General features: G+C 47.6%; 1 protein-coding gene across 1 annotated transcript; it reads left to right on the top strand.

Moving 5' to 3' along the window:
• Positions 1-1,457: 1,457 nt before the first annotated feature.
• Positions 1,458-17,055, top strand: DCPS (decapping enzyme, scavenger). The gene is made up of 6 exons (XM_078773648.1): positions 1,458-1,622; positions 6,934-7,274; positions 8,660-8,714; positions 13,932-14,045; positions 16,101-16,211; positions 16,676-17,055. The coding sequence occupies exons 1-6, from the start codon at positions 1,458-1,460 to the stop codon at positions 16,940-16,942; spliced, it is 1,053 nt and encodes a 350-aa protein (XP_078629774.1). The 3' UTR covers positions 16,943-17,055.
• The last annotated feature ends 2,310 nt before the right edge of the window (positions 17,056-19,365 follow it).

The raw sequence follows: 19,365 nt of genomic DNA, 5'->3' as shown, positions 1-19,365 counted from the left end.
CTCTGGGCTCTGTCCCGCAAATATTCCTACAGGTCGCACAAGATCTGCCTGCAACCCTCTTTTGGTTAAACTGCCAAAATCAAGACTCTCTGCTCACCTTCACTCCTTCATTCCTCTTTTCTCCCGCCTCTGGAACAAACTCCCTCACTCTCTTCAATCCCACTCCACCCTCCAAGTCTTTAAAACAGCTGTTCACCACCATCTCTTATCTTCCCCCATACAAAACCTTGATCTTTTCTACCCCCGCTAATTTCACCCCAATTCCACTTTTTGAAATACCAACTTTTGTCCTGGAAGTCCTTGGTGTCCTTGTGCTTTATACTTCTCCCTCCCCCCCCCCCCCCCCCCCCCCCACTTCCCACGCCTCCTCCCCCCGGACCCTCTCCCTTCCACACATCTCCCTGCTCTCGGATGTTGTGTGTGTGTGCTTCCCCTTTTCTCCCCATCTTGTCTTCCGCTCCCTCTTTTTGTGTATTTTGTTTGTCTGGTCGATTTGTTTGTGAAGTTTTAAATGTTAGCTCTTTCACGAGCCTCGATTCAGTATACAAAAAAAAAAAAAAAAAAAAAAAAAAAAAAAGCGTTACAAGTACCAGGATTGGCAACGGCCAGTATACAAGACAAGGGGAGCGCTGTCGTCGGATTCCGTAACAATACTTTAAGACCAACCTCGTTCCCCGGGCCCTGGTTATCTTCAATGAAAATCGTCACCAAACACCGGGAACCAATGAGATTCGAGCATTTGAAAAAATATTTCAAAAAAGCTTTTTACCACATTTCGGACGCTGAAAACGGCATCAAATATTCTAAAACTGACGAAGAATTTTTTTTTTTTAATCTCGGGCCGTAGGGGATAATTTTTCACGGCCGGAAATATCCGAAGTTGAGACGAAATTCACCGTAATTAATCAAGAAGGAAATTTTATAAATTTTAATCTCATCCAGAATGCAAATGGTGTCATTTTGAACTTGGTACGGTACCTACTACACCTACCCACTACCAACGACCTAACCTACTGATGCCAGAGTGATGGGTAAAATAGTGGCAAGAGGCTTTGGCTTCGCCGGCTCATTGCGGCTTTGCAGTCGGGTACAAGTAAAATGGTATGACGTCACCAAACCGGGACAGGGAATGGTTCGTGAGGAACCTAAATACACCTATTTAGAACACTTTATTTAAAATGTCCATTATACGAGGCACCGTAAGCGCGGCTCCTTCGGCTTCGTTCTCTCAGAGGAAGCAGAATCTGTTGAGGTTTACAGGTATTCTCCAACTATCGATCGCACTATAAGTACCCTCGATTAAACGAAGATGTGATAAAAATTTGTGCTTACCTCACCTGCTGAAAACCTGGTTTTGTAAAGTGGCCTATGTAGAGCCTCGAGCCCTGAAGAAACCATGTATTTTCACAGAAGAAGAAGAAGCGTCAGATTTTTCCTTTCACTTCAAAGTTCAAACCATGGCGGCGGAAGACGGAGGTTCGGTGTGCACCCCGAAGCGGTGCCGGTTAAGTGAAACTCTTGACGCGGAGAGACCTTTGCGTGGCCTCCGCCTCGTGTCGGTTTTGAGCAAAAACCCGCGGAGCAAGACCATCTCGCTGCACTGTCAACTCCCCGCGGAGCAGGTGTGCGTGTGCTTTACTGCTTTACTGCTTTGTACCGGTTAAACAGACCAGGTTTTAAACCTAATGTTCGCTGTTGATTCTCATCGATTTCCGTCCCCTGGCAAAGATAGATAACAAAAAAAATGCTAAACAGCGCTATATTGATAATATTAACAATAACATGTTCAGAGCCGCGAGGATCTATATATGCCACTTTAAAAAAACAAGTCGCCAACTGAGACGTAATTTAATTTTGGGGGAGTAGTTGGGATGACAAATGTGTAGCAGGCTCAGGGACATCACCAGGGTGTTAAAATACAACACAAACAACAACACACATATTGTGGTGTTAAAATATGAAAACATTTTCTTTTTGTGGGCTCTTTTGTTACCTCCGCCACCAAAGGTGGATGGAGGTTATGTTTGCACCCCTGTCTGCCTGTCTGTCTGTTTGTGAACAAGATATCTCAAAAAGCTGTGGACGGATTTGGACGAAATTTGGCAGAGAGGAAGTGTATGTGACAAGGACGAAATGATTAGATTTTGGTGAAGATCTGGATTCGGATTCGGCTACTAGAATTTTTAAAAGTGATTCTTCACCATTGGGAGATAGGGCCAAAAACGATACATAGCAGGATATTTCAAAAGGTTGGGGATGGATTTGTACGAAACTTTGTGTACAGGTTGTGTGTGCGACAAGGACTGTTCGATTCGATTTTGGTGAAGATCTGAATATGGATTCGGCTACAATAATAATTTAATTTCTAAGTGATTCTTCACCATTGAGAGATGGGGTGAAAAGCGATATACTGTATAACATGATATTTTAAAAAGTTATGAACGAGTTATGAATAAACTTGGTGGACGAGTTGGTTCGGTGACAAGAATAAGCTGATTAGATTTTGGTTCAGGTCCAAATCCAGATCCGGCCGATCAGTGGGATAAAAAAAAGTAAACTGTTCACCAGGTGGAGGTATGCTCTCCACTGAGTTCCTTTCTAGTTTTTATTTATTTGTTTGTTTATGTGAGTTGATTTTTTTTTTTTACTCTTTTGGGGGATGGATAGGGTTGGTGAAGGCGTTTTTGGGGCGAGGAATGCACAACACCGACCATACAGGATCCCTTGACGAGACCTCACAGACATCACACTCAGCACAGATGTGCACAATCACCCATCCGTATTCAAGTTACTTAAAAGCCCTGCCAATATCCCTCTATGTCCAATGCTTTCTGGTACCTATCTAATTCTAGTTTCAACCTATCTACTCTTTCTGCTGCCACTACCTTTCCATTGAGACCATTCCAAGTTTTAACGAGAAGGGCAGTCGGTAGAGCACATACATCTACCAGGCTGAACAGTTTATGTTTTGTATCCCACTGACAGGCCGGATCTGGATTCGGACCTGAACAAAAATCGAATCGGCTTGCAGTTCTTATCACCTAACCAACTTGTCCACAAAGTTCTGTCATAATTCGTCAACAACTTTTTGAAATATCGTGCTACATATCGTTTTGGCCCTATCTCTCAATTGTGAAGAATCGCTCGAAAAATTAAAAAATTCTTGTATCCGGATCCGGATTTGGATCTTCACAAAAGTCGAATCAAATTTGTAAATGTCGCACACTCAACCTCTCCACCAAATTTTGTCTGAATCCTTCCACAACATTTTGAGATATTTTGTTGTTTTTGCAGTTATTCTTTTCAGCCCGATCACTCAATGGCGAATGACTCATCTGTCTCCTCTTCTCCCCTCTCAGCCTACATCACTGAATAGGCTACATCCTCTCAGGCTGAAGAACTTTTCTGTATTTATTTTGTCTCTACCTTCATTATCCGAAACATCTCCATAATATTCCCTCGTAATCAACTCCTTTCTAATGTGCTAGTATAGTACCCGACTGCAAAGCCGCAATGAGCCGGCGAAGCCAAAGCCTCTTGCCACTATTTTACCCATCACTGTGGCATCAGTAGGTTAGGTAGTTGGTAGTAGGTAGGTGTAGTAGGTACCGTACCTAGTTCAAAATGACACCATTTGCATTCTGGATGAGATTAAAATTTATATAATTTACTTCTTGATTAATTCGGTGAATTCGGTCTCCACTTCGGATATTTCCGGCCGTGAAAAACTATCCCCTACGCCGCGAGATTTCTAAAAAACAATTCTTCGTCAATTTTAGAATATTTGATGCCGTTTTCAGCCTCCGAAACGCGTAATAAGCTTTTTTGAAATAATTTTTGAAATGCTCGAATCTCATTGGTTCCGGTGTTTGGTGACGATTTTCGTTGAAGATAATGAGGTTGGTCTTAAAGTATTTTAATTACACATTAGAGGTGTAATTACACACTGTTCGGAGAACGCTTGGATTCAGAAGAGGGTCAGAAAGCAGTATTCAGGATTGCAAAGCACATAGCGAAAGAGAGGTGTGACGTGATGGGGGTGAGTTGCTTGAAGGATGAAGTGGGACAAATCGTTGTCGACCCAGATGGAATTAAAGGAAGATGGAAAAGATATATGGAAATGCTGTTGAATACAGAGAATGAATGGGATGGCAACATAGAGAGTAACCCAGTTTTAGGACCGGCAGAGAAGATAACTGAGAAGGAAGTTGAGGAAGCGATAACAGCAATGAAGAGTGGAAAAGCGGGAGGGCCGACGGGAGTTGTGGGAGATATGTTGAAGGCAGCAGGAAGTTGGGGTGTGAAGAGAATGACAGAGATCTGTAATCTGGTGGTGAAAGAAGGCCGCATTCCAGTGGATTGGGAACTGAGTACCCTCGTCCCTCTATACAAGGGGAAAGGTGACCCTCTGGAGTGTGGCTCGTACCGAGCGATAAAGTTATTGGAGCATGGAATGAAGGTATTGGAAAGGGTGTTGGAGAGGAGGATAAGGAAGAAAGTGAAGATCGACGAAATGCAGTTTGGATTTATGCCAGGAAGAGGAACGACAGATGCGCTTTTCATTGTGAGGCAGTTGCAGGAGAAGTACATGGAGAAGAGGAAGAAGTTGTTTTTTGGGTTTGTTGATCTGGAGAAAGCATTCGATAGGGTTCCACGCAAAGTATTGACATGGGCATTGAGGAAGTTAGGAGTGGAGGAATGGTTGATCAGAGTAGTGATGGCAATGTACAAAAGAGCGCGCACAGCTGTAAGGACGAAGGACGGGAACAGTGGTGAGTTTGAGGTGAAGGTGGGAGTGCATCAGGGGTCGGTACTAAGTCCACTACTATTTGTAGCTGTGATGGAGGTGCTGGCTCAGAACGTAAAGGAGGGTTTACCGTGGGAATTGTTGTATGCAGATGATCTGGTGTTGATTGCGGAAAGTATGGATGGACTGAAGGAAAAGATGAACAAGTGGAAGGAATGTATGGAGACAAAAGGTCTGAAGGTGAATATCGGAAAGACGAAGGTGATGGCAAGTGGTAAAGCATGTGGTGAGGTGGAAAGAACTGGGAAGTGGCCGTGTGCTGTGTGCAGGAAGGGTGTCGGAGTGAACTCCATTCAATGTACAATGTGCGCTGAGTGGGTTCATCAAAAATGTAGTGGTCTGAGAGGGTCATTTACCAGTGTGGCAGCTACATTCAAATGTAAGGTGTGCACAGAGGGAGCTGCAGATGGAGGAAATGTTGAGTTGGATCTTGGAGACGGCGTGAAGCTGGAAGGTGTGAAAACATTTTGCTACCTCGGAGACATGCTGAATGGAGAAGGTGGATCAGACTCGGCAACGGTTGCTCGAGTGAGATGTGCATGGAAGAAGTTTCGGGAACTGAGTGGCGTGCTGATGAGGAGGAGAGTGTCGCTGAAGCTGAAGGGAAAGGTGTATGCTGCATGTGTGAGAAGTGTTATGATTTATGGGAGCGAGACATGGGTAATGAACGTAGAGCAGCAACGAAGGCTGGAAAGGGTGGAAATGCGAATGGTTCGATGGATGTGCGGAGTATTGTTGAGAGAGAGGAAGACAAATGATGAATTGCGAAAGATGATGGTAATAGACTTGGCTAAAGATGGTGGAAGAAGAAATGCGGGCAAGGGGGTTAACAAGGAGAGATGCAGAAAATAGGGCAAAATGGAGAAGATTGTCATGGGGACCGCAAGGCTAACCCCCGCTCTAGCAGGGAAAATGGCCTTAAAATGCATGTTGTATTAGAGGTGCATCAGATGGTGAATCAAACAAAGACGGGTGAAACAAACTATTTAACTTTTTCTCAATTTTTTAATGCATACTTCTGCATCCGGAAGATGGCGGCCTCCATTGAGTGATTTGGTTTAAGAAATATTTTTTCAAATGCTCGAATCTCATTGGTTCCGGTGTTTGGTGACGATTTTCGTTGGAGATAACCAGGCCCGTGCGGGCCGAGGTTGGTCTTAAAGTATTTTAATTACAAATTAGAGGTGCATAAGATTGTGAATCAAACAAACACGGGTGAAACAAACTCCTGTTGAACTTTTTTCAATTTGTTATGCATACCTCCGCATCCGCAAGATGGCGGCCTCCATTGAGCGATTTGGTGCGTCAAAGCTTCGAAATTCTCAAGCCAAGGGATCCAGCATAATCTGGTTTTCAACATAATACGTACGCGTTCATTCACAACACCGGCTTCGCCGGCTATAAAGTTCCATCCCCTTCAGCCGCCCCTCATAGCTTAGTCTAAGGATCAATCTCAAGTAGCCGTACGCTAAACCCTCTCGGTGGCAGCCATGTAATTTCTCAGATGTGGTGACCAAAACTACAAACGATATTCAAAGCCGCACGCACGAATAGACATTGAATCGGTAAAGACGACTGCACTTGGAAGATTAAAGTCGATGATCCATTGTAACGCCATTGCCATAGCGAAAAGTTGTGCGGAAAATGGATGTTGTTTGTTAACCCGACAGGATTGGTCACCTTAACGTCTGTGATATGTACAGGGCTGCTGCAGTTCTCTTTGATTTAGGGTCTGTGGAGCCATCTGTATAAACTGGATGGATTGCCTCCGAACTGTATGAAAGTATTCCGCAACTTGCTGTCGTGCTCGATGACAGGTTTATAACGGAGCCCGACGCAAGTCCTCCAAAATGGTGGTTGGACCAAAAATGCATGTGACCCTTTTTAAAATACCACCCCTGTGTGAATGTTTTGATTTTGGGGCTCGATGTGGTGATTGATTTCACCAAGGCCATGCTTCGGATTGATTGAGTGAAAATGGGGCTCCGTGTGGTAATGTGTGCCCACACTGAAACCAGTCTGCTTGATTGAATTAACTTGGGACTCGATGTGATGACGTGTGGCCACAACGGTACAAGTCTGATGGAACGAGTCGAAACGGGGCTTGATGTGGTGGTGTGTACCAGGGGGGTGGAGAAGCATCGTCGCACAACACCTTGGCCCGTGTCATGGAGGAGGACGGGCCTGAAACTTCTAAGGAAGGACCTGGAGAGGGAGGAAAACCCATGAATAATGCTGTACTGATCTTGGAGAAAACCTCGTTCCACGAGACAGACTTGGACGCAGTTCTTGGTCATGCAACGACTTTTCACTTGCAACTCCAAAACGACATCTATAGTTCATACCTGACCCGCCCACCACCTGAAGTGAACGGTAAGATCCCACGAGCAAACGCCAGCCATCGATGCGCCATCTGTGATACCTGTGTGAAGCGCGGCCGTGATGTCGGTATGCTGGGAGCGCAGTCGTGATCTGGCTGTCTGTCTGTCTGCCTGCTGGGAGCACGGCCGTGATCTGGCTGTATGTCTGTCTGCCTGCTGGGAGCGCAGTCGTGATCTGGCTGTCTGTCTGTCTGCCTGCTGGGAGCACGGCCGTGATCTGGCTGTCTGTCTGTCTGCCTGCTGGGAGCACGGCCGTGATCTGGCTGTCTGTCTGTCTGACTGCTGGGAGCACGGCCGTGATCTGGCTGTCTGTCTGCCTGCTGAGAGCACGGCCGTGATCTGGCTGTCTGTCTGCCTACTGGGAGCACGGCCGTGATCTGGCTGTCTGTCTGTCTGCCAGGAGCACGGCCGTGATCTGGCTGTCTGTCTGCCTGCTGGGAGCACGGCCGTGATCTGGCTGTCTGTCTGTCTGCCGGGAGCACGGCCGTGATCTGGCTGTCTGTCTGCCTGCTGGGAGCATGGCCGTGATCTGTCTGTCTGTCTGCCTGACGGGAGCACGGCTGTGATCTGGCTGTCTGTCTGTCTGCCGGGAGCATGGCCGTGATCTGGCTGTCTGTCTGTCTGCCGGGAGTACGGCTATGATCTGGCTGTCTGTCTGTCTGTCTGCTGGGAGTGCCGCTGTCATCTGTCTGCCTGGAGCGCCGCTGTGATTTGTCTGCCGGGAGCGCCGCTGTGAGCTGTCTGCCGGGAGCGCCGCTGTGATCTGTCTGCCGGGAGCGCCGCTGTGATCTGTCTGCCGAGGGCGCCGCTGTGATCTGTCTGCCGGGGGCGCCGCTGTGATCTGTCTGCCGGGAGCGCCGCTGTGATCTGTCTGCCGGGAGCGCCGCTGTGATCTGTCTGCCGGGAGCGCCGCTGTGATCTGTCTGCCGGGAGCACCGCTGTGATCTGTCTGCCGGTTGCGCCGCTGTGATCTGTCTGCCGGTTGCGCCGCTGTGATCTGTCTGCCGGTTGCGCCGCTGTGATCTGTCTGCCGGGAGCGCCGCTGTGATCTGTCTGCCGGGAGCGCCGCTGTGATCTGTCTGTCTGACTGCCAGGAGTGTGGCCATGATGTCTGTCTGCCGGGAACATGGCCGTGATGTCTGTCTGCCGGGAGCTTGGCCGTGATGTCTGTCTGCCAGGAGCTTGGCCGTGATGTCTGTCTGCCGGGAGCTTGGCCGTGATGTCTGTCTGCCTGCAGAGAGCACGGCCGTAATGTCTGTCTGTCTGCCTGGAGGGCGGTTGTGATCTGTCTATCTGTCTGTCTGTCTGTCTGCCTGGAGAGCGGCTGTGATATTTGTCTGTCTGTCTCCCGGGAGTGCGGCTGCGATATTTGTCTGTCTGTCTGCAAGGAGCGCGGCCGTGATATTTGTGTCTGTAGGCTGGGAGCGTGGCCATGACGTCCAACCACAATGTCCGTTTGTGAGAATCACAGCCATAATGTCTGTGTGTGCGTTCTAGAGTTGTTGGAGAGTCAGTTCAGTTTACAGGTAAATAACATAAAATACGAGTTGATACTTCTCACAAGCTGCCTTTACACGAGTTTAGCTAATTGCTTGTGCATTTCCCAATATTTCTCCTAAATTATTAATATTTTAACATGAGAGCTTGGATGCATAGTATCATTTTGAGGTTTCTGTTTCCCGTGGCAGGATCTCACAAGTTATCTCACCAATGAGCGTATTTTTTTTATCTTTTATTTTGGCAAAACCAGAAATTGTGGAGTAACCAATGAGCATGCTCCAAAAAGTCACATGCCTTTGCAAGTAAGTGCTTCACAAATTTGAGTACAAGTGCCTCTCCCATCTCAATCTCTCTCCATCTTGACTGACCTCTCTCCCTCTCTCCATCTCAACATCGCTGCATCTCGACATCGCTCCGTCTCAACATCGCTCCGTCTCAACATCGCTCAGTCTCAACATGGCTCAATCTCAACATCGTTCCATCTCAACATCGCTCCATCTCAACATCGTTCCATCTCAACATCGCTCCATCTCAACATCGCTCCATCTCAACATCGCTCCATCTCAACATCGCTCCATCTCAACATCGCTCCATCTCAACATCGCTCCATCTCAACATCGTTCCATCTCAACATCGCTCCATCTCAACATCGTTCCATCTCAACATCGCTCCATCTCAACATCGCTCCATCTCAACATCGCTCCATCTCAACATCGCTCCATCTCAACATCGCTCCATCTCAACATCGCTCCATCTCAACATCGCTCCATCTCAACATCGCTCCATCTCAACATCGCTCCATCTCAACATCGCTCCATCTCAACATCGCTCCATCTCAACTTTTCTTTGCATCTCAATCTTTTTTCCCCCCCAACCTCTTACTCTCGATATCAATGTCCATCTCCCCTTCTCTATCTCTATCTCTCTCTAGGGAGAGGAAGGGGAAGAGGAGGAGGAGAGTGGGCAGGGGAAGGGAGAGAGGGAGAGGGGATGTGGCACTTTGTACTCTGCTGTCATCATGCTATTCACTACATTGTTTAACAGTTTTCAGTTTTAATGGTCCTTAATAAAAATAACAAGTCAAGTGAATCCACTTGGATTCCGCCCAGGTTGGCACATGGAAATTATGATGTAGCATAATTATCATCTCGGGTCAAGATTTGAAATTATGCCATGGTTTTTGTAAAATTGCTACTAGTATTCACATTATGTACTTTCACCAAAACATACATCATCATAGAAACATACATAGAATTTGGGTCCTCTGGGTCATTTGGGTCCTCTGGGTCATTTGGGTCCTCTGGGTCATTTGGGTCCTCTGGGTCATTTGGGTCCTCTGGGTCATTTGGGTCCTCTGGGTCCTCTGGGTCATTTGGGTCCTCTGGGTCATTTGGGTCCTCTGGGTCATTTGGGTCCTCTGGGTCATTTGGGTCCTCTGGGTCATTTGGGTCCTCTGGGTCATTTGGGTCGTTTGGGTCCTCTGGGTCATTTGGGTCCTCTGGGTCATTTGGGTCGTTTGGGTCCTCTGGGTCATTTGGGTCCTCTGGGTCATTTGGGTCCTCTGGGTCATTTGGGTCCTCTGGGTCATTTGGGTCCTCTGGGTCATTTGGGTCCTCTGGGTCCTCTGGGTCCTCTGGGTCATTTGGGTCATTTGGGTCCTCTGGGTCATTTGGGTCCTCTGGGTCATTTGGGTCCTCTGGGTCATTTGGGTCCTCTGGGTCATTTGGGTCCTCTGGGTCATTTGGGTCCTCTGGGTCCTCTGGGTCATTTGGGTCCTCTGGGTCATTTGGGTCCTCTGGGTCATTTGGGTCCTCTGGGTCATTTGGGTCCTCTGGGTCATTTGGGTCCTCTGGGTCATTTGGGTCCTCTGGGTCATTTGGGTCATTTGGGTCATTTGGGTCCTCTGGGTCATTTGGGTCCTCTGGGTCATTTGGGTCCTCTGGGTCATTTGGGTCCTCTGGGTCATTTGGGTCCTCTGGGTCATTTGGGTCCTCTGGGTCATTTGGGTCCTCTGGGTCATTTGGGTCCTCTGGGTCATTTGGGTCCTCTGGGTCATTTGGGTCCTCTGGGTCATTTGGGTCCTCTGGGTCATTTGGGTCCTCTGGGTCATTTGGGTCCTCTGGGTCATTTGGGTCCTCTGGGTCATTTGGGTCCTCTGGGTCATTTGGGTCCTCTGGGTCATTTGGGTCCTCTGGGTCATTTGGGTCCTCTGGGTCCTCTGGGTCATTTGGGTCCTCTGGGTCATTTGGGTCCTCTGGGTCATTTGGGTCCTCTGGGTCATTTGGGTCCTCTGGGTCCTCTGGGTCCTCTGGGTCATTTGGGTCCTCTGGGTCCTTTGGGTCATTTGGGTCATTTGGGTCATTTGGGTCATTTGGGTCCTCTGGGTCATTTGGGTCCTCTGGGTCATTTGGGTCCTCTGGGTCATTTGGGTCCTCTGGGTCATTTGGGTCCTCTGGGTCATTTGGGTCCTCTGGGTCATTTGGGTCCTCTGGGTCATTTGGGTCCTCTGGGTCATTTGGGTCATTTGGGTCCTCTGGGTCATTTGGGTCCTCTGGGTCATTTGGGTCCTCTGGGTCATTTGGGTCATTTGGGTCCTCTGGGTCATTTGGGTCCTCTGGGTCATTTGGGTCATTTGGGTCCTCTGGGTCATTTGGGTCATTTGGGTCCTCTGGGTCATTTGGGTCATTTGGGTCCTCTGGGTCATTTGGGTCCTCTGGGTCATTTGGGTCCTCTGGGTCATTTGGGTTCTCTGGGTCATTTGGGTCCTCTGGGTCATTTGGGTCATTTGGGTCCTCTGGGTCATTTGGGTCCTCTGGGTCATTTGGGTCCTCTGGGTCATTTGGGTCCTCTGGGTCATTTGGGTCCTATATTCCTATCCTATAACATATATATCTCCTATAACCTATCCTATAAATATAGATTTGATGACGTCATGTTTACACATCTGAGCGACAGAAATGAGCGACAGAAATGAGCGACAGAAATGGGTGACAGAAACTAGCTTCACTTTTGAGCGCCCGAAATTCCCAGGCAAACGCTATAACGCACCAGGTTTACAACCTGTGCGTTAATAATAATAAATTGTATGCAGAATCGAGGTTCGTGTAAGAGCTAACACATTGAACATGAAAACATGCACAGACACATAAAACATGCAATGAAGGGAACCGGAGACAAAAGGGGGAGAGAGGGAAACACACAAGCACAACAACAGAAGAGTACAGGGACGTCGGTAGATCTGTGGGATGGGGAGGAAGTGGTACACGGTATAAAGCCGTTCTAAGAATTTCAGGAAAAAGGTTGAGGATTTAAAGAAGGTGGATTTGGGGTGTTTTAATGGTGGTAGAAAAGACCAAGGTTTTGGATGGGGGAAGATAACAGATGGTGGTGAACAGCTGTTTTAAAGACCTGGAGGGAGGAGAGGGATTGAAGAGAGTGTGGGAGTTTGTTCCAGAGGCAGGAGAAAAGAGGAATGAAGGAGTGAAGGTGAGCAGAGAGTCTTGATTTTGGCAGTTTAACCATAAGAGGGTTGCATGCAGCTCTTATGTGACCTGTAGGAATATTTGGGGGACAGAGCACAGACAGAGCTGAGGGAGCAAGGCCGGAGAGGAGTCGGTAGAAGACAGAAAGACCACCAACCTGCCTGCAGTGAGTGAGTGAAAGGCCCTCGGAGTTAGCTTCATCGCGGGAGATTCCAATGATTCTGAATGTTTTGGTTTCAACAGCGTGAAGCCGAGCTAGGTGTGAGGAAGGAGCACCGGCCCAGAGGGGAGAACAGTATTCCATTGAGCTGTGGATGAAAGCCTTGTATGTGGTGAGGAGCTCAGGTGTGCCAAGGAAGGACTTCGCATGACGGAGGATGCCCAGTGGGTGACTGGCTTTGGAGGCCAGATTGGAAATGTGATTTTCCCAGGAAAGATCATGGTAGATAGTGAGACCCAAAAACTTGAGTGACAGAACTTCTTGGAGAGGATTGTTGAGAAAGTAGAGGGGAGGGTTGTCCAGCAGTCTTTTCGGAGAGACATAGTAAGAGTGTGAGAATTGTCAGGATTGAAAGACATGTTCCACTTGTTTGACCAGTCTGTGATTTTGTCCAGGTCTGCAGAGAGTAAGGAGGCTGCAGACTGCCGATCTGAGGGATGAGGTATGGAGCTGCAGAGAGTGGAGTCATCAGCAAAGAGATGGAGAGGATTTTCCAAAGAGTCGGAGAGATTATTGATGAAGACCAGAAAACAGCACAGGGCCCAGAACACTGCCTTGGGGACCTCCAGCCTGAACAGGAAGGGGAGATGAGAGAAAACTATTCAAGGCCAGATTTCCATGGATACCATAGGAGGAGAGTTTGGTGAGCAGAGCGGGGTGCCAGACCATATTGAAGGCACGTGATATGCCAAGGGAGACAGATCTGATTTCCTGTTTGGCGTTGAGGACCTCCATCCATTGTTGAGACAGCAGAAGCAGCATGTCCAGAGTAGAATGACCTCGTCTGAATCCAAATTGATGATCCGAGATCAAGCCATTGGAGAAGAGGAAGGATTTGATGTCAGAAGCGATGATCGATTCCATGACCTTGCTGATTATTGGGAGCAGGCTGATTGGTCTGTCATTGCAAGGATCTGTGTTTGCACGTTTCTTGTGTAAAGCGGTAATGTTGGCTGATTTCCAAGCAGATGGCAGATGACCTTGAGCAAAAGAGAGGGTGAAAAGAACAGGGAGAGGGTGTGAAAGAGCAGCAGAGCAGAATTTTAGGACCCGTGGGCTGATGCCGTCTGGTCCAGTTGCAGAATCAGAGTCGAGGTTTGACAGAAACTTCTCCACCTTGTCAGGAGAGAAGGACAGAGTCCAGGAGCAGCTGGGTTCGACTGGGTAAGGTGGGTACAGAGAGAGATGGGTTTGGGACACAAGATTTTGAGGCAAACGCAGAGTTGAGGCATTCGGCTTTGTCACGTGCGGTCTCGGCTGTGCAGTCGTTTGAGGTAAGGGAGGTTTTAGGCCTTTCGCAGGTGGATGTTGAGCAGGCCTGCCCCTTCACTGCTTTTTTCGATCCATGAATAAGGGGAGGACCTTTTTCACGGCTAAGTTGTTCTTGCACCACGTGTCGACAACACTACATGACCCTACACTGGGTGGAAGGAGCCTACACTTCCACTACATGGAAGGAGGTGAAGTTAAATCGTGAACCATTTAGGTTTTTGTGAGAAATTCAATGATGATCGATCTCCTTGTCTCTTACTATCCCTTAGTGGGTTTACAACATCCTGGAGGGCCGGGCCGAGCAAGACCGCGTGGTATTTGATGACCCCGACCCTGAAAACGGCTTCGTCCTAGTACCGGATCTCAAATGGGACCAAAAGGAGGTGGTGTATGATCTGCACAACACCGAGTAGTTTTGGTTGTGGTACAAAATATAATTGCTGTTCTCGAAAAGATGTGCAGAGTGTTTCAAAAAAAGTGGATTATTTTAGCAGCCTAATATTCTGACATTTCTAATGCTATACCCTTTTCTCTTGCAGGTTATGATGGTGGTGGTATAACATTTCTAACAAGTAGTGAGTAGGACCATACGCCAACTATGGTGTCCACAGTGGAACAAAAAGTGAAAATCGTGGCTTTGTGGTTTGAGACAAAATTCTACATGCAGGTGCGCTAACGATACCGTCAGTATTACAATGTTCACACCTGTAATGAACCTTCCAATGGGAGCATTCAGAGGTTGTGGAGCACTTCCAAGCACATGGAAGCGTGAGAAATCAAAACAAATGCAACACTGGCCGCCAACCTAGTGTTGCTAAGGACCATGGGAACATTGATCTTGTGAGAGATTCCACCATCTAAAATCCTAAGAAATCCTTCCATCAGCGTTCGCAAGAACTGACAATCACAGCCTCATCTCTATGAAGTGTTCTCACTTCTGAACTTAAGCTCTACCCCAACAACATATCTGTAAGGCATAAACTAACTCCGAATGTGTAACAATGTGTGATTGGTTCAGTGACCGAATGGAAAGGTACCCAAATTGGATCAACTCCTTGTGGTTCATTGATGAAGCACACTTCCATTTGAATGGGGCTATCTACAATCACAACATCTTCTGGGGTGCTGAGCCTCCTGAGGTGTCTAAGATGTCCCTCAAGGGCCTCAAGTCCACTTGCTTCTGTGCACTGAATGTCAGATGGGGTATGCTGGGACCGTATTGGTTCGAGGAAGCCAATGGTGTGACGGTCAACGGTGAGCGGCACCACGAGGTCTTGCACCGATTCCACGCTGATCTCGCTCAACTACTGTCTCCAAACCAACTCAGACTTGCATGGTTCACGCAGGATGGTGCACCACCACACACTGCAGGTGAAACAATCGACTTGCTCTACCAGCTGTTTGGAAATCGTGTCATCAGCCTGGGCACAGCGCATGAGTGGGTGCCCCACCACCTGGATTTGAATCCATTGGATTTTTTTATTTTGGAGTGCTGCCAAAGGTCAAATTTATACCAACAAACCTCGACCTTGGCTGTCCTGAAGCAGGAAGTGGAGGACTACCGTTAGGCTACCACTCCAGCCAATTGCAAAGTTGTGGAGAATGTTGGAGTCAGGATCAAAGTCTGTTTGAACAGAGATGGAGTACACATTGAAAATGTCAATTACAAACAGTACAATGAGTGATTTGAAAATGGCATGGTGTGTGCTTTCCATCAATGTATCATTGAACTTGCTACCTTTTGAAATTTCTCTTCAATAAAACTTTCGAATAGTCCACTTTTTTTGAAACACCCTGTGTATAGACAACTTGCTCCTGAGGCCCAATGCTCACCAGGTTTTGCATCAAGGATGTACAGAACTTAACTGCTGGGTACCTGAGATAGATCCAAATTGCATGGAAAGACCGAGCCCCAGGTGTAGAGATACGACAGCGTGCGAACACGCCTTATGTTGAGGCCTTCCTCACTCCATCCCAATTGCGATGGACGATCGTTGGCTCCAAAAGGCGGTTTTCTACGGTGAACCGCCCAAATGAAGATTAAATCAGGGAGACAAAAAGCTGAGGCTCTCGATGGCTCTCGGACATTTGCGTTCTCCCGAGACATCTTTTGATCACACCAGAGACCTAAACACACGGTTTGATTTTTCCTAGCCATCCATCAAGGTCATCGTCAAATTGACGGACTGCCATCATGTAAAGAGTTAAATGATGATGTCATAAGATTTGTGATCATGCTGAGGTGACCCAAAGTCGGCCACAATTTGGCCTTTACCTGGGAGAATGAGAGTGGAGAGACACCTTTCGCAGACCACCTGTTGGGTGTTTTGTATTGCTATTTGTGTCAGTATAATTGTTCAGTTATTAAATTGTTTTGGTTGCTACATTTAAAACTGTTCCGAAGGGCCTTGTTTAACCGGTAATCCGTTTCTTCTTAGGCAACACAGCTCTACCTGGTGGCCATCTGCCGTCGCCGCAACATCAAATCTCTCCGAGACTTGACAGGAAACCACCTTCCCCTGCTGGAGAATGTTTTCTTGCGGAGCCAGGTAAGCACACACTGATCCAACACCTGGGTGTTCATCCTGTAAATATATAGGTTCCACCATCGATCGTCACACGGGGGCAAAGGTGGCATGCACTCGATGTTTTATTTTTTTTAACATATTGTTTTTGTCTGTCTATTGATCTCGTGATTTACCTTCCCCAGGTGATAATTCCTTAATAACATCCTCAACATCCCTTGAGATATTGCCGGAAAGTCTATTGTTAGGGGAACAGACCGTCTGGTTTATTGTGAACAGTAATGTGATGAGACGCGCAGTGCGCCACACAGATAGGCCAAGTTGCCTCTCGGTGTTTGCACTGTAGGTAGAGGGACATCATGTCCCATCATTCTCACCTCATCTCATTCCACAGTTTACTATGACGAGGTTTAGTTACCTGGTTCATGTTACTTTGTTAATTTGCATCAAATGATGAGCTTTCTGTTTCTCGTTCTCTGTACCTGAAGGCGGAGGTGTTGAGTCATTTTGGTGTTCCAGCGATTCAACTCCGCTGCTACTTGCACTACCAGCCGTCGTACTACCACCTCCATGTGCACATCACTCACCTGGCGGCGGACGTGCCAGGTTCTGGCGTCGAGCGAGCCCATTTGCTCGCCGACGTCATACACGACCTGCGGCGTGACGGCGACGCCTGTCGGTCGCGCCCGTTCAGCTTCCCGTTGCGTAGCAACGACAAGCTGCTGGCACGATTCCGTGATGCCGGGCGCCTGTGACGCAACCCGTCGAGGAGTGTTTGTGGGTATATTGCGGCCGGTGGTGAATTACTATTTTTATTTTTTTGCACCGTTTGGCGACAATTGTCGTAAATAAAGTTTTTGTAAATTTGTATTCTGGCCCCATATGATGATATATTATTGACTGTCCGACTTGTGTGTGTAGCTGGGGAAGAATTCGTGATTTGATTGTTTAACAAATTAATGACGTGCTACATCCGCATTCACTTAATGACATCACAAATCATCGAACATCTCGCTGGCCGCACAACTTGCTATCGCAGGCCTAAGCTATCACCTCAGAAGGAGAGTTTGTCTGTCCCCCTTCATAAGGGTAGGTTTTTAAAGGCTTTGAGTTTAGGAGGGATTTGAGTGGGGGGGTTTAATGGGCAATCTTTGAACACGACTATGTGTCCACTGGTTAAAAGTTTTAAAAGACTCCAAGGATCCAAACGACCCTGAGGACCGAGAAGAGTCCAAGGACTCTGAGGGCACAAAAGGTCCTAAGGACCCAGAAGACCCCAACGACTCAGAAGACCCAAACGACCCAGAGGACTCAAAATACCTTGAAGAACCAAAAGACCCTGAAGACCTTCGTTGAAGACCCTGAAGACCCTAAATTCCCCAAAGACTGTAAAGGCTGAAAAGACCCTTAAAGACCCAAAAGTCTTGAAAGACCCTTAAATACCCCAAAGAGTGAAAAGTCTGCAAGACCCTGAAGACCCAAAAGACCCTGCAGATCCAAATGGCCCCAAAGACCCTTAAATACCCAGAAGACTAAAAAGACCAGAAGACCCTTAAAGACCTCGAAGACCCAAAAGATCCCAAAGACCCTTAACAACACCACAGACCCAAACAATCCAAAACACCAAAAAGACCCTGAGGATCCAAAATACCCCAAGGACCCTTAAATACGCCAACGATCTAGAGGACCAAAAGACCCAAGCACCCCAAAGATCCAGAGGAACCATAAAACCCAAAATACCTTGAGGACCCAAATGACCCAGCGGGCACAAAATAAGCTGAGGGACCCAAAATATCCCAAGGACGCAAAAGCCCCTGTGCACCCAAAAGACCCAAATTACCCAGAGGACCCCAAATACCCTGATGACTCTGAAGACCCAAAATAAGAGTAATTATGGCTCTTACAATGGAATTATAGACGGTGGCATGCAAACTGAGCCTCAATAGTGATGTTCAGAAGAGGGTTGTTTTTAAATCACAACAAATACAAGGTGCAGGGAGGTGAAATTCGCTGCACATGATGTGCAATGTGCGCAGAGTAAACCGAGTGTTCATTTAAGTCTGAAGCAAACCAGAAAACACCATCTTGCAAATCTCAAGACTGATGGAATCTCCCGCAATGAAGCTGATTGTGAGGGCCCTTCACTCACCGCAGGCAGGTTGGTGGTCTTTCTATCTTCTACCGACTCCTCTCCGGCCTTGCTCCCCCAGCTATATCTGTGCTCTCACCCCAAAATATTCCTACAGGTCGCACAACATCTGCCAGCAACCCTCTTATGGTGAAATTGCCAAAATCAAGACTCTCTGCTCATCTTCACTCTTTCATTCCCCTTTTCTCCCACCTCTAGAACCAACTCCCTCACTCTCTTCAAATCCCACTCACAAACCCTCCAGGTCTTTAAAGCAGCTGTTCACCACCATCTTTTATCTTCCCCCATCCAAAACCTTGATCTTTTCTACCCCTGTTAATTAACCCCAGATCCACTTTTCTGAAATGCTGACTTCTTTCCTGGAAGTCCTAGCAGTGTCCATGTGTTTTTTTTTTTACCTCTCCCACCCCAACCACCCCCCCCCCCCCTCCCCACGCCTCCTGCCCCCAAGCCCTCTACCTCCCACAGATCTCCCGATGTCCCTGCTCTCAAATGTTGTACTTGTGTGCTTCCCCACCTCTCCCCGTCTTGTCTCCCGCTCCCTTTATTTCGTCTTGTGTACGTTTGTTTTTTATTTTTGTTTCTCATGAATGTTCGTTCTTACACGAGCCTCGATGTTGTATACAAACAAAAAAAAATGACCATTTGGTTTATTTCAAGGACGGAGCTTTGATTCTGCGTTCAAGTGTCGGTGTCGTTCGCTTTCGATTGTGCCGATTGCTGATGCATTTTCTTTGGTTCAAATCTTTTTTTGTGCACGTGGGTTCAAGTTACGTTTCTTTTTAGTATGCGTGGCTTTCGCGATGTACGACGTGGTTGGCTTGTGGTTGATGCGTTCCATATCTATAATGTCGACGTTGCTTTAGGCGTGGTTTGTCGACGTTGCTTTATCTGGGCGTGGTTTGACGACGTTGCTTTATCTGGGCGTGGTTTGACTTTGTTGCTAATCTGGGCATGGTTTGACGACGTTGCTTTGGGCGTGGTTTGGCGACTTTGCTATATGTGGGCGTGGTTTGACGACGGTGCCAT

The sequence above is a fragment of the Myxine glutinosa genome, chromosome 3 (assembly GCF_964187855.1).
Source record: "Myxine glutinosa chromosome 3, kmMyxGlut1.1, whole genome shotgun sequence".
Classification (NCBI taxonomy): Eukaryota; Metazoa; Chordata; class Myxini; order Myxiniformes; family Myxinidae; genus Myxine; species Myxine glutinosa.
The sequence above is the reverse complement of the archived record's forward strand: the minus strand, read 5'-3'. Positions and strand labels throughout refer to the sequence as shown.